We start from the raw sequence: 14,901 nt of genomic DNA, 5'->3' as shown, positions 1-14,901 counted from the left end.
CTTCATATATATTTGTAAGTTTTTCATGACAATGGGAACCCTGCTTAACTTCATGAGTAATGGTGATTTTGTATAAATTCGTACACTGCAATTTGTTCGGAAACATACAATATTTAGAAAAATGTAAGCATGAAGGTGCTAACCGTTGCTAAACCTAACCGTCAGTGGGGCGTAAGGAGTTTGTATGAAAACATCATATTTGAATTCAAATAAATTTGCCACCAATTTACAAAAAGTAAAATAGTTACGAATTGCCATGAGAATGTGTTGGTCTTTGCCTAAAAGAAGTGTTGAGTAGGAGTCCAAATGGAACCAACGATTATCTGTAAACAGATATAAACCCCAATCTTTTTTGAATGCAAAATTACATTTGCATTCTTGAACACAGTGATATATGCTAACTACGCATACAGTTAAAACATATTACAATTATTATTAAAATTGTAAATGTATTGTACATTTTAATATATTTAAATTGCATGTTTATTATAATATTTAAAATATTTTTAAAGATCTTTATTTTTTAAATCTTATTTTTAAAGATCTTTTAAAAACATTTATTATTTCACTTCTATTTATTTTATTAGTATTTCTATCAAAATATTTACTATTTGTCAACCCATACACTAAGACATTTCTGTAATTGGTAAAAAAACGCTCCTGACGTTTCTAAAGGTTTCTATAAAAGTATAATACATTTGATTAGACTATAACTTGATAGAGAGCAGTGAGTTATGTAATATGTAATATTCCTTGGAGAGGAAGAGGGTTTGTGATGCCATTGTAATAGATCAACAAAACAGTTAAGAGGCCCCATGTCTCAATAGTCCCATGGCAGTCCTTCAGTACGAGCATCTGAACGATTCAAGGTGACGTCAATGCTGTAGCATGCATAACATTTATATAGGCATTTGAAAACACCAGTCTTTAGACTATGGCAGGAGGCCTGGTCTTATCGTTCATACCATAATTATTACATAGTGGAACAATGTGGGTTGACTATGAAAGTTTAGAATGAATCCAGCTGCTGTTAACAAACAAATTAGAAAAAAAATTATATATATCAACCCATACACTATATATATACATATATAAATGCCATCTGATGTCAGATGGGCAAATGGTGCACCGATACTAAGGCTGGGTATTGACACAAATTTCACAATTCGATTCGATTTTGATTCACAAGCTTGCAATTCGATTCGATTTCAATTCCGATTCAATTCAATATGGATTATTTTGGATATCAGGTACAATACATGGCAAATTTTCTCAAGGAAAACCAATCTCTTAACCAATGCTGTAAACTATGGGAGTCAGTTGTATCATTAAAATTGTTTCATTAGCCTACTATAATATTGAAGGTAAAAAATGACTGATTTGTATACAAACACTTAAATTACACTTTTATTTATTTTTCTAATAATAAAGTTAGATGAAATATAAACATTTAAATGGTGGCTGTCACAAAAACTTGCCAGATTTACTCAAACATGCATTAAATATTGAAGAACATAAAACAAAATTATAATGAATATGTAATATGGTGCATATATTTAGCAAAATGCTCCTCTCTAGAGTTAATTTTTCTAGCTGACTAACGAGTTCATGGTCACTGGATATGTTTTTTCTGAGGTAAATGTGATGTTACATGACATTGTTTGCAAGCTGTTTCACTGACGCCTTTCCACGGTTGAAACACTGATTGAGCGATTCCATGTGACAATAAGGATTTCGATAAGTTGTTCTCTATCTTTTAACACACTTTCAGATGCTCATTCTTGTTTATTTCACGCTGTAACTGGTATTATTAAGGCGGAAGAGAAGATCATGTGCTTCTCTTGAGCTGAGCTGCGCCAGAGCGATCTTACGCCACAGCGCTAAAGCGGTTATGTTTTTGAATTTTGTTAGAAAATGGACGTAATTTGAAATCTGAGACTTTGTTTCATATCAATAGTAACAAAGCACAAAGTTTGTTGCATTTATTGGATGGGATGCGCGCTACAATGTTTCATTCATTCGTCAACTGAAAACAGGATGACTAGCCTAATCGATTCTTGGGATTTAAGAGTCGATATCGGTTCGTAAAAATGAGAACCGATTAAAATCGAGAAAGCAATATTTTTTACCCAGCCCTAACCGATACATAACGTAAACATGCATGACGCAACTTTGCGTGTTACAATCCAACGCCGATAACTCCAACAATCCCCTTTGTGCAAAAAGACACACCTCTTGCTGGAGACCAGAGGTGTTTGAAAATATTATTGATGATGTCACGCTGTCTCTAGGGGTCTTGAGTGCATAAACATGGTGCAGGGCAGGGATCTGAAGCCAGTTTGGCACCCAGCAGTGGACCAGGGGCTTTAGGAAGAGAGTGTGGCATTCCACACTTTCACACACAGAATCAACACACACTCTAGACATCAGTCAGGCAGTCGAGTTGTGATGACATGTACACATTTCACACAAACACACTCGTGCACATCAGTTAAGTCAGCTAGTGGTCAAATACCAAAGAACACTGCAGATACGGTCACGTAGACACACGTAAACACACAAGCCACGCACACAAAGGGCCAGGAAAAATCTCTCCAGTCTACAGCTATAGTACAAGGCCCTTACTGGGTAAGGATGTGGTGTACTTAAATATCACTGACCCATCATGGTCTTCCAGCCTCAAAGGCTTCCATTCTGTTGACGTTTTCCCACTTTATTGCCAGACCCTGCCGGTTTGGGTGGGCTGTTGCTAGAGCTGTTGCTATGGCACACAAGTCTGAGGTAGATGATGAACGGAGATGATTTGACCATGTTGTTTTTAAAAAGAGGTTTCTCCTACTAAGTTTGCAGTTCCTTTGCTGGAATGAAAATAACCAAGGAGCTTTGGTAGATGCATTGTTTTATACAGTTGGGCCCAAAAGTCTGAGAAATACTATGGACAGTGCATTTACTTTTTGGGGGGGAAAACATCTGCACAAATTTATTTGATTAGTGGCCTATGAATAGTGCACTATTATTAATATGTATTATTAATTTCATGTCAGAATGGAACTCAAGTATTTCTTAAATTTCACAAAATATTAATATTTTATTTTTGATTTAAATTGAATCCCAGATTGTGACCAAGGACTACAGATTATGAATGTGCACTGCCCTGTTAAATAAAGCAATAAATAATAAAAATAAATCTATTCAATTTGGTCTCAGATGTTTCGACCTTACTGCATGCATGGCACTAACTAAACAAATATCATGCACAAAAACATGAGTGATGACGCATATTCTAATCAATAAGTCCTGCATAATTTTTTATTTTTTAAAGAGAGGCAAAACAACAGATATAGCCAGGTATGTGTGGCTTTGCATATCTGTGCAAAACAAACAGGAAGAGTCTGCCTTACTTCCTGGTCATAATCATAAAATGTCTTATTATGGTCTTTCCTGTGGCAAACGAGCAAGCAAGTGGAAATACAATGCTCATTGTTTGGAGTTTGTCATAATCTTCACCTCTCATAAAGACTCTGAGTGCTCTTGTCTTCCATCTAGCTCTGTATGAGCTTAAATTGAATAAACTCAATGGAAGGAAAAAATGCAAATGATAATGTTTTTTTTTTTTCATGAACCATCATTCTGTTTCTGTTGACATGGAAGGGAAATCTGAGATTATGCCTCCAGGAATTAGCCAAAACATTTATGGCCACTCAGTTTGCAAAGTTCCCTTTAAATTCACAATATTTCCACTCATGCACAAACTAAACCTGCAGTTTTACACATGAGGCATTACCTATCATGCCATTCTGAAGCACGACCCCAACAGCCATGACGATGACACTGACGCAGGTTGTCGCTCTCTTGGGTGGACCACTATAAAGACCACTATTGTGACTTCCAGTGAAAACAACATCCCAAAACACCCCTGCCAGATAAATGCCAGTTGGGGAGTTTGAGTGTTTTGTTAAAGCTAAAGCCATTAACGCAACAATCATTAGCCAACAAAACCTGTGCCAGGGAAATAACTTCAGAGGGAATTCCGCACACAACTTTTTGATCTAAAATCACATTTCACCCTGTCAATCCTAATCTAAGTCCAAACAAGCAAGCCATTCCTCAAGCTCTGACGCAAAATCAGATTTAAATGAGCTTCGCTCTGATCTTTTCCACTTTATTATAAAAACGTATCAAATTAAACTGACTGAAGTTCAGAATGAATAGGTTGCTATTGACGTAAGCATCACAGATCAAAGCTTGAGTTTTGGGTTAAGCTTGAACGTGTGGCATGTGGAAAACCTGCACACACATTCAATAACGTGAGCGCACAAGAGCGCTGGGGCGAGAACTTGAAGGGTTTTCCCAGAAAACATTCCCAGTGCATTTCTCACATCTCTCCCACACCTGAAGCCTTTTCAGACTGACAGTGACCTTGTCATTGTCTAGTGAAAAGTCATTAGTTTTCAATGAGAGATGCCAATTTTTGGTAAAACATGAAAAGTTTAACTATACAAATGAGTTGTGATGAATGGAAGCTTGTTTCCGCCACCGAACAAAAAATAAAAAGGGTAATTGTGACTTTATATCTCGCAATTGCAAGAAATTAAGTCAGAATTGTGTTATATAAAGTCGCAATTCTGAGAAAAAAAGTCAGTCTTTTTTTCCTGAGAATTTGCCTTATAAAATAAATAAAGTCAGAATTTCGAGTTATATCTCACGATTCTGTGAAAAAAGTCAGAATTCTGAGATATTAACACACAATTGTGACTTTTAATCGTACAATTCTGACTTTATTTCTTGCAATTACGAATTTATATCACGCAATTCTGACTTTATTTCTCGCAAGTATGAGTTTATATTTTTACAAGTTTATACAAAGCATTATACACTACTTCAATGTACTCTTTCCTCCCAGAATTATACACCAACTGAGAGACCTAAAATGATCTAAAACAAATTAAATGAATAATAAAAAATTAAATTAAATTAAATTAAATTAAACAGCAAGAGACTGCAACAATGCAGTCCAAAATGTGGGTGAAACCATGAGTAACTGGTTCTGAAATGGTACGTTCTGAAAAATTCAATCTAAATATAGACCTAGACAACCATTCCTGAAAGCGACAGAAAACAGCATAATAGAAAATAAAGAATTTCCCCTGGGGAAAAGGAAATGGAAAGATACTGGACATAAGAGTGACTGCTCACACAAGCAAACACAGAGAGCCTAAAAGTGTGAACCCTGACTAGTCCTGTGACTGGAAGTGCTACTATATCGAGCTCATGAAGTAGATACTGTAACAGAGCAATGGCAGGAAATTATCGCCATGGTAGCCTTGTTGGGTAGCTTTTTCAGGGTGAATCGCACACCGGTATCATTTCAGATTAAAATTAACTGCACACTGGCCAAGGTGTCCTTGACCGAAGCTTCCTGGCACCACGTTTTTGTGGATCTGGCTGCTGGGAAACCTGTGGATTCTGAAATGTCTAAGCAAATAACAGAAACACTTTTGTCAGGTTATGACAGATAAGAGAACTTTGATGTGAAGTAAAGACTAATTAAATCATTTTCGATTGACAACTGTGGGTGGACTGTTTGTCCATTTGGAAATAAAAGAGACGTTTAATAACACGCACTTCATAGCACTTCAATGTTTTAAAGAGCTTGTTTTTGACTCAAGTGGGGAACGTCAGCCAGCTCTATCCCACACTAGGCCAGTCAGCTGATAAGAAAGTTTGTATGCTGGCCAGGGTGCATTTCTATGACCTTCTCTAGGTACTCTGTGAACACATTATAGCTGTCAGTCACGTGGTTTCTTCTATGTGCCGCAGTGTCGCAGACAGCACTTTTCTGTTGTGATGGTTCTTATGTGTGTTAATCTCTCTATTCTTAAACAGACATATTTACGTTTTATAGAGATAACAGTAAGCTGACCTTATAACTATGCGTGTGAATGCACAGGCCAGCTAGGATGTGATAAGGAAAAGGCCGTGAAGTTCACTTGCGCATCACCTCCTGTTTATCGTTTCATTAGGCCGGCACAACGCCGTTATACTCAGCTTTCATAAAGCTTCATAAAAGTTCCCAATATGCAAGGTGAAATCTGTTTTCAGTTACATTAATTAAATAGCATGGGCTATTTTACACACACACACACACACACACACACACACACACACACACACACACACACACACACACACACACACACACACACACACACACACACACACACACACACACACACTATATATATATATATATATATATATATATATATATATATATATATATATATAATCTTCTAAATTTTATTTAAGCCATTTTTCAAAGAAACATACAAATGAAAAGCTTAATGAGTTCTGCACGCGAAAAAACAAATGTTTTGAGTGATGTGATGAGAGATGTGTGCAACCCACACCCTGAAGTATGCTCTATAAAAAGAAAAGTTTTATTGAAAAGGCATTGAGCATAAAAAATTCAATTCTGTGCCAATTCTAAGATCAAGTATTTATGACAACAAGGAACTGAACACATATAGTCATAGTTTGCAGAACAACGATGCTAACAAAATGTCATTAACCTTTCGACTGATTTCGGCCTAAGGGGATGCAACCATCATATTTTGTTGATGTTTCCTGTAAAGAAATATGTACGTACATATATTTCAGCTGTGATTTAATCTCATAAAGTAAGCTATAAGTCAAACAAACACTGAGAGATACGCTTCAGAGAAGCATACAATAGCAAAGGCCATAAGATAAACTCCAGGGATATATCTGCCATCTCTGTAAATACTCAAGATGTTGATCTAACATCAGTTACCAAGATCGAAAATCTCCTCCTTATCTTGTCCTAACCTCAGATTAACTGCCTCCCTCCTCTGTAAGAAGAACGGCAGGGTCTTACCTGTGACTTTCCTGCTCTCATAAAAACATGAAAACATTCCCATTGCCAGAGACGGAGAGTTCCGGAAATTCTGGCCATCACAACAAATTCCTCATACACCACAAATCATGGACAAATGGACCCCCCCACACACAGTGTAAAAAAGAATGTGGAGAACTCATTGGTTTATATTCTATGGATCCAATTGTCACAAACGTAATGCACAAAATTAATTTGCAACAATGATCATATTATATATACACACACAGCTCAGTGTTACAAAACACAGACACCTGATCCCGCACACATTATGAGTGCACGCGTGTCCGTATCAGTGCGTGTTGAAAGAGAAGACAATGGTATTTGTCAGTCTACATCCTATTTTCCCCATTTGGTCATTAAGCCGCAGACAAGTTCATCTCACGACCTGTGTGTGTGAGGAATTAACACTCGCACACTGAAAAACACCTCCTGGGTTCCGGAGGATTCCAGCGGTATGGGAAAAACAGGAAAAATCTGCGCTCTCCTTCCTGCCCAATGACCCTGTTTGTATGACACACAGGAGGCAGTTTAGGTGCAGGCAGTAAGTCAGTGGCTCCGTCTCATTGTCTCAGTTATGGTTACATCACTACAGTTCTGCATGCGTTGGGGGTTACATTGTGAGTGGGAAACTACTGCCATTGTTTTCTTTTCAGATTACTCCCTCTATCTGCATTTTAAAATTAAATAATTAAATAAAAGAAAGCCCTGTCAATGCAAAAACATAGATACTAGCATTACAAGGGGTGATTCACACAGACCACATGTTTGCATTTAAAAATGTCACAGAGAAGTGAAATAAAAAAAATACAAGGTGTAGAGACACATTAATTAAAATTTGTTTTTGTAGAAAGACATGTTATGTGTGCGTTGCTACAAAAGTTCTGAGATGTGACCGTCTATAACTAGAACGTTTTTAAATCTATTAGAATAGATTTAAATGCAGCTATAAGAATAATGACAGGAACGATAGTGTACAGCTGATAAACAAAAACACTGATAGCCAATCAGAATCTAAGAACTTAAGCATTTAAAGCATGATTATGATAAACAAATATCATCTGTTGCTGTGACACTAATATAGTTACCTTTAGTTGTACATCTTTATTGTTATCGATCTTGGAACTGGTTTCTAAACAGAGAAAGAATCTATGTTTTTGCAATGACAGCTATTTTTTAGAGATAGAGAGACTAATCTGAATAGAAAACAATCATAGCATCATGCATGATCAAAAGTAAATAAGACCCAGAACCTATGAGTTTATTTCTTCTGTTGAACACGAAACAAGATATAGTAAAAAATGTTTGTAACCACTAACCAGACAGTTGACGGTAGCCATTGACTTCCATTGCGTTTCTTTCCTACCAATGAAGTCAATGACTACTGTCAAATTTTTAATTGTCAATATTCTATGAAATCTTTTTTTGTGTGTGTGTAGGCAAAAAAGAAGAAAGAAACTCATACAGGTTTGGAACAACTTCAGGGTGAGTAAATGATGACAAAATCTTCATTTTTGGGTGAGCTATCCCTTTAAGGACACATGCAAAACCTCTCCAAAATATGTGTCATTTACGATCAAAACAAATTCTGCATTAATTCTGCATGACTATTGCATATTTTCAACATCACGAAACTAACTGCTTACTAAGGGGTGAGCAACTGTGACGTTACACTCAACTGGCAGCATAATAGCAGCACTTATCAGAGACACAAAGACCCATCAAGCCTAAACATCATCAGGAAGTGAATCTCAGTCCACCTGGTTTAAGAGGAAGTCAACAAAGCCGCATGCAAGCTAACTGACGTCAATCACAACCCACCGCACCTGACAGGAACTTCAACCGACTGCATTTCTCATGCTCTCTGCTTCAGTATAATGCCACTTGACACCTCTCTACCACGTTATGCATTAAAGACCTGGTCCTTTTTTTTTTTGGAGGCCGGACCTGCTGTAAGGCCCGATTATTGACGTTACAAGAGCACTTTGAGCATTTTACCATATCTACTCAGTGTTACATGGAGCTGTCCTACTCCTGTCCTCTTTTAGCTAAATGATACACACATGGATAATATTCTACTGTATGTCCCTTCTCTTCCACTCCATTTGATTTTTCCATTTTTCCTAGAAATATATTGATTCAACTGTGAATGCAGGATCCTATATTACCACCACCAAACCGGGTCAAACACTACCAATCTATAATCTTTGTACAGACAGTTCAACCTTTTACATAAATTGTTAAGCTTATTTTTCCTTCTATGATCCAATTTCCCCCCCAAAAAGAGCTTAGTGAAGTTTGTAAGCATGTTTTATTTTAGGGCTTTTGCTAGATGGATTTGATGGATTCAAACCTGTCTCCCAAGTGAACACCAAGGCACAACATGCCTGATACAGGTGCACCAACTCCTCCTCTACCGCTACTTTTTGTACAGTGCACTAACTTTTATCCAATATGGGGTTACACTATTTTGATGGTCCATTTTAGACATTCTGCTAACTATAAGTAACTTTGCAACTACATGACAACTAACTCTCATTAGAGCATTAGTAGATGGTAGTTGACTGTTAGGTTAGGGATAGGTGTTAGTGTGTGGTTTAGTAAAATAATGTACTTACAACGTTATAGTCAGTAGAATGTCTGGGGAGCATCAAAATTAGGCTAAGTGTTAGAAGACATTAAGCAGGCAGTCTACTAATACTCAGCTGAAAGTTAGTTGACATTTATAGTTATAGCTAGTAGAATGTCTAAAGTGGACCATCAAAATAAAGTGTTACCATTTTGATTCTTAGCTTTTCTGATACATAATGCTGTGTTACAAGAATACAGTCAATTACACAATTTTATTGCATTTCATTAAACAAAATCTGCTAATGATTGTGTTTATATAAAGCATCTTTCATCTATTCCTTGATGAAATGTGAACAATCTCTCTCCGATTATCTCCTTCAGAAATTACTTTGGTCCGCCAAGGTTTTCTTGACATTTCTAAGGAAGCAGTTTGGGCTGTATAACAGAGGCATCAGTGAATGACCTTGTTCTGTTTAGTTAGAATAGATTACAGTTTTTCTGAAATCTCTGTCTGGCGTGTTTTCTGATATCACACAGGGAGCCATCCTCAAGGACAGAGACTGAACTATGAGGAATTTTCCCACCGGTTATACAAAACCTTCGGCTGAGGCAGGCAGTTGTCTATTGCATTATTGTGTTTGGCTGGTGTGCGTGCATGTGAGAGACCAACACGTAGCAGCCATGGCCTTTTCCTATGGTCTAACACGTTCTGCAAAACTAGACAAAACAGTCACTTATATGGGCACCGTGCTTGAATGCATGTGTACGTGAGTCTACTAAACGTTTCAACGCTGCCCGGCCAATCAGTACAAGCTGATGCGGAGATGAGTGATGATGAAGGATACAGCTTGGGCAGTCACGTAGCATGGCAAGAGGTCTCTCTATCATTAAAAATGTATGGACACACACCACAGCAAAACACGTGTTTACAGGCACACATACAAACACATGATCTTCAAGATGGAGTTACTTTAAAAACATGAAATGCCTGTATATTAAAAGAGGAAATACTAAAAAATCTGGGATTCACCATGTTTTTTAGGTTTCATTTTAGGATTTTGAACCATGGAACAACAGTGAAGAGTCAATATTTAAGATTCTGCACTCACTTTTCACTTAAATCAGCTTGCTGTTAATATCATTTGTAATCAAAAAACTGTATTAAAACTGAAAAGGTTGTCTTTCACTAGTTATTGTCTGAGACTTTTGGACCGCATTTGGGATACATTTATGCATATGTGAAATTATATGCAGACTTACCAGGTAGGCACACTCTGGTAATGGGGGGCTGGTTGGACACGGGGGACCTCCTGCAAGGAGAAATGTTAAAAGATTACTGAAATTGTAGCCAAATAAATATAAAACAAACAATTATGACACAAGCAGAAAATCCCTGCATTTCAATCAATTACGTGTGTATTTTTGAAAAAAACACCCGTTTGTCATTCTATTGAGTCATCTATAACAGGATGCATAATGTCAAAGCAAAGAGCATATTTCCACATTAAAGAAGAATGAAAGAAACTATATTAAAGTCTGTGCACTTAGCAATGTATTAATCTTAAGTGACTCATGGATTTGATGTGATACTAGCACATACATATTATTATTATTATTATTATTATACTATCACAGGGTGTGTCCTCTTTTCTGCACATACTTCCGTAGAATTTCCGTTTAAGTTCTTCTGAACTGGGTCGCCCTTCGAATAAACAAGAAAGGCGCCTAACAAAAGCCTCTAACAGTGCGGAATAATTGCCCTGAAGCAGATGGTTACTTGGAAGGTGAAAATATTCTTCCATGAATAACAGTGAATAAACACCTTTTCCACCGTTTAACCTCATCTCTCAGTTGGAAAAATGGAATTTAGGGGGATCAGGAAAAACTTCTCTCTAGACAAGTGATTTTTGGTTGGGATTGAAATTTTGAAAACTGGTGACACGATAAGTGGAAAATGGCTCTAGTTAAATGTCAGTGCGCATTGGTGGCCCTGTCCGTTAAACAAATATTAGGAAAGACTGTCCTCTTGTGGTCGTATTTTTTATTAAAACTAAAAAAAGGTTTTATTATTTGTATTTTATATTATTTATACGTTTATAATTATTACTAAAAATAATAGTTAGTTAGTTAAAAATAAATATATGTTTATACAAGTTCACAGATCCCCTGGAGTAATGCAATTGCAGTCTATGGGGTCAAGCATTCTGAAAGTTTAAAAACAGAGATGTTAAGTACATATTGCTGTTACAGCACTTATATTAATTATTTCATAAACTAACCTTTGTTATTTGAGCTTTAAAAACTAAATTAGCATTTTAGCAGCATTAAGAATACTGTTCCTAACACTTATGGTCTGCCCATCTGACGTAATTCCTGCTGGTGGAGTTTGCTCCATGTAAACAGTATTTTGTGGATAGTTACATCATATTCCTCTGGTCTACTTCATGTATCGTGAAAGTTACACAGTTTAGTTGCTTTAAATAGTCAGATGAGATGTAAGATTGGATATAACTTTTCACAGGTTAAGTGATTTTATTCTTCAGGCTAGTAAGAGATTCTATTCTAGTCAAGATTTGTGATGAAAGTGTGTATGTATTTCAATTTTTAATTAGTTTTACAATACTGTACAGTTTCTCGCCCCATACACACCCATCGCATTTTTGCATGTGCATTTTTTTTAACTGAGCAAGGTCAAAATAATTTTTACGAACTTTCCTGAATCAAACAGAATATTTAATTTTTTGAATGAAAGCAATCCTTTAAAAACTTGGCGGTAAAATAAAATTTTCAGAAACTGAAAATTATTATTATAAATCTGGTGGGGGTGGATTTAGTCTATTTGAATTGCTTATTTAAGTTTGGTTATTGTCATAGCTTCTGTTTGCAATAATACTTACTTGTTAGATGTGCACTGAACGTTGGTCAAGACAGTAAAGTTGTTCCTGACACTTCGAAGGCTGGCTAGAACCTAGAAAAAGTGAGAAATAACAAAGCTGTGAGGTAAAACCAAGCACACGTCCATTTGAAAAGTAATCCTTAAAGAAACATGACACTGATGTGTTTACCTGAGCAAAAGGTGTGACTATCAGGTCATCCCCATGCCTGCAATCAAGAGGGAATAACATCTTGAGCAACTGACACTCAAACAAAACAAACCCTATTATTTCAAGTCAACAAAAAATCAAAACGGACCCTATTCACTTCCTTAATGGTTGTTCCTGGTCTCATTGTGAACTGGTAAAATTTGCAGTTTTAAAATTTAGTTTCACTCAGAAATACATCACATTACGGAAGTAAAGTGAGTTGCGACCAGCAATTCACGTTGACTTTCAACTTTATATGTCAGATGCCATTTTATATTCCATGGAATTAGAAATCAGACTCATTATCAAAAGAGTTTCCTTTTAGTATCAGGACCCTAAATGGCACTAAAAAAAATTGGTTAACAAGAACAATCCAGCACATTCCTCAGGTTTCAACAGATATTTGGCATCTAAGATTCTGGAAAATGCGTTCTCATAAAATTCCAGGCAGTTACTGCCAGAAGGCTTAGGAAATAAAGCCTTGATTGAGATACGTCCTGGCATGCAAATCTCACTGCCATGAGCAGCAGTGCATTAATCAACTTCACTAAAACAGCCCTGCCTCCATCTTTACCTTTCCTGCAGACATGTTTGGAAAACAGAATTATAAGCGTTGAAGAAAGAAAGGCATATTAAACAACTTCAAGGTCCTCAGATTACCAGATGCTGAATGATTTAGATGTGTGCAAGAAAAAAAGTGTTTTCCTAGAAAGTTGACTAATTAGTGTAGATGATTTAATGATTACTAAAATGTATGACAACAGTTGACAACTATACCCATCCTTAAAAGATGCGTTGTGCAGGAAAAAGTGTTCAGATTTACAACAAATCTTTGTCTCATAAAAACAAATAAATAAAGAGTGCCCAGAAACCAGTCCAGTGTGGACCAGCAAACCAATTCAATTCAATTCAATTTTAAGTTGTTGTTTTCAACTGTTTCAGTAAATAAAATGTAGCTATTAATACATTAAAACAATGAAAAATACCACTATACTCACAGTTCTGAGGCGATAGAAGAATTTCGAGACATTGACTTTGGTGAAAGGTCATAGTCGCTGTCTGAGCGGTAGAGGAAGGACTCTCGCCGCTGGTTGTGGCCGGGAAAGTTCGTGTGCAGGACCAGGCCAGAACCTGGTGAGGCCTGGGGATCCAAAGGACTACAGCTTGCAGACGGGCCATTTTCCACATCGAAACTGCAATGGCACAAAACAAAAAACAATACATTGAAATTAAGGTAAGTACACATGAAAGTCTATTTAATGGTCTTGGATTGGTGTCACTTTAACATATACAATATTATATAAATGCACTTTTGTCTTACTGAAGGCTTAGACACGTGCATTCGAAACTAAAAACAAGTCCTGATTCACCTTAGCCATCCATAAAATAAGTTATATATAGCTTAATGAAAATTTCAGGAGAAATACACAAGCTGTCCTCTGGGACCAGAGAGCCCTGGAAAGGCTCAACGATTCCCAGCACTTGGGGCGGAAGCACGTCTCATCTTTCCAAACCATAAGGAAACATAGTGGAAATGGTCTCAGTCCACATCAAACAGAAGAGAAACAGGGGAAACACATTACGCTCAACTCAAATAAACAGTTTCAAAAGACGCTTGTGTTCGGTTCAGATGTGCTTGTGATCTCAGATCTAACTGGGAGAAAGTAGCGATGGTCTTTACGCTCAGAGTGCCAGAGGTTTGGAGACCTTTCATTTTTGCTCCTCAAGCATTGGAGAGTCTCAAAGTAAAAAAAAAAAAATAATTTAAAAAAAAATAATAATATGACATGCACTTAAAAAGTAATACTCGGGATTAGGAGAACCATTCTAAACGCGTTCCTTGTTTTTCTGGAGTTTGCAGCAGTCCATCGGAATTTTACTACAACACACACACACACACTCACCACACATGGATGCATGAATTTGATAACTCTATAAGAATATTTCTCAAGTGATAATAAGAGTTATTGAGATATCACTGTGTGGCCCGGTCCACGCGGAGGTCCGGCGTCTGATAACAGCAGCTAACACTGAATCAACATCCTCCTATTGTGCCCCTTTTTCCTGTTAGCCTGCCATTCACAACCACCATCAACAGCATTTGGGCTTTTCACACTGTGCTTAACCCTGGGTTATCATCTTTTTAAACCCAACAAAGCAACATTTCACACTTGCATTTTTAACCTTTCTTCAAATTTCAGTCAAATGTATTTAGGGCAAACTGGATTGCACAGTCAGGAATCAGTGAGGTTCTATAAACAGGTTGTGTGCAGTGTTCAAATGGTCCATGATATTGACACAGCAAATATGCAAATAAGAATGTTAACAGTT

The 14,901-nt window shown here is 36.8% G+C and overlaps 1 protein-coding gene across 5 annotated transcripts in view; it reads right to left on the bottom strand.

Annotated features, from left to right (window-relative positions):
- pde4ba (phosphodiesterase 4B, cAMP-specific a) overlaps nucleotides 1-14,901 on the bottom strand; it is a 230,077-nt gene that overhangs the window by 27,602 nt on the left and 187,574 nt on the right. For all 5 annotated transcript variants that reach the window (XM_077198706.1, XM_077198707.1, XM_077198708.1 and 2 more), the window contains 4 exons: nucleotides 13,569-13,763; nucleotides 12,553-12,589; nucleotides 12,385-12,455; nucleotides 10,748-10,797 (listed from right to left, as the gene is read on the bottom strand). In XM_077198706.1, coding sequence (XP_077054821.1) covers nucleotides 10,748-10,797; nucleotides 12,385-12,455; nucleotides 12,553-12,589; nucleotides 13,569-13,763 — 353 coding nt within the window. The remainder of the gene's footprint in view (nucleotides 1-10,747; nucleotides 10,798-12,384; nucleotides 12,456-12,552; nucleotides 12,590-13,568; nucleotides 13,764-14,901) is intronic.

The sequence above is a fragment of the Siphateles boraxobius genome, unplaced genomic scaffold, assembly GCF_051911475.1.
Source record: "Siphateles boraxobius isolate OS27281-9 unplaced genomic scaffold, OSU_SipBor_1 41, whole genome shotgun sequence".
In the NCBI taxonomy this organism is placed as follows: Eukaryota; Metazoa; Chordata; class Actinopteri; order Cypriniformes; family Leuciscidae; genus Siphateles; species Siphateles boraxobius.
This window is presented reverse-complemented; position numbering and strand designations above follow the sequence as displayed.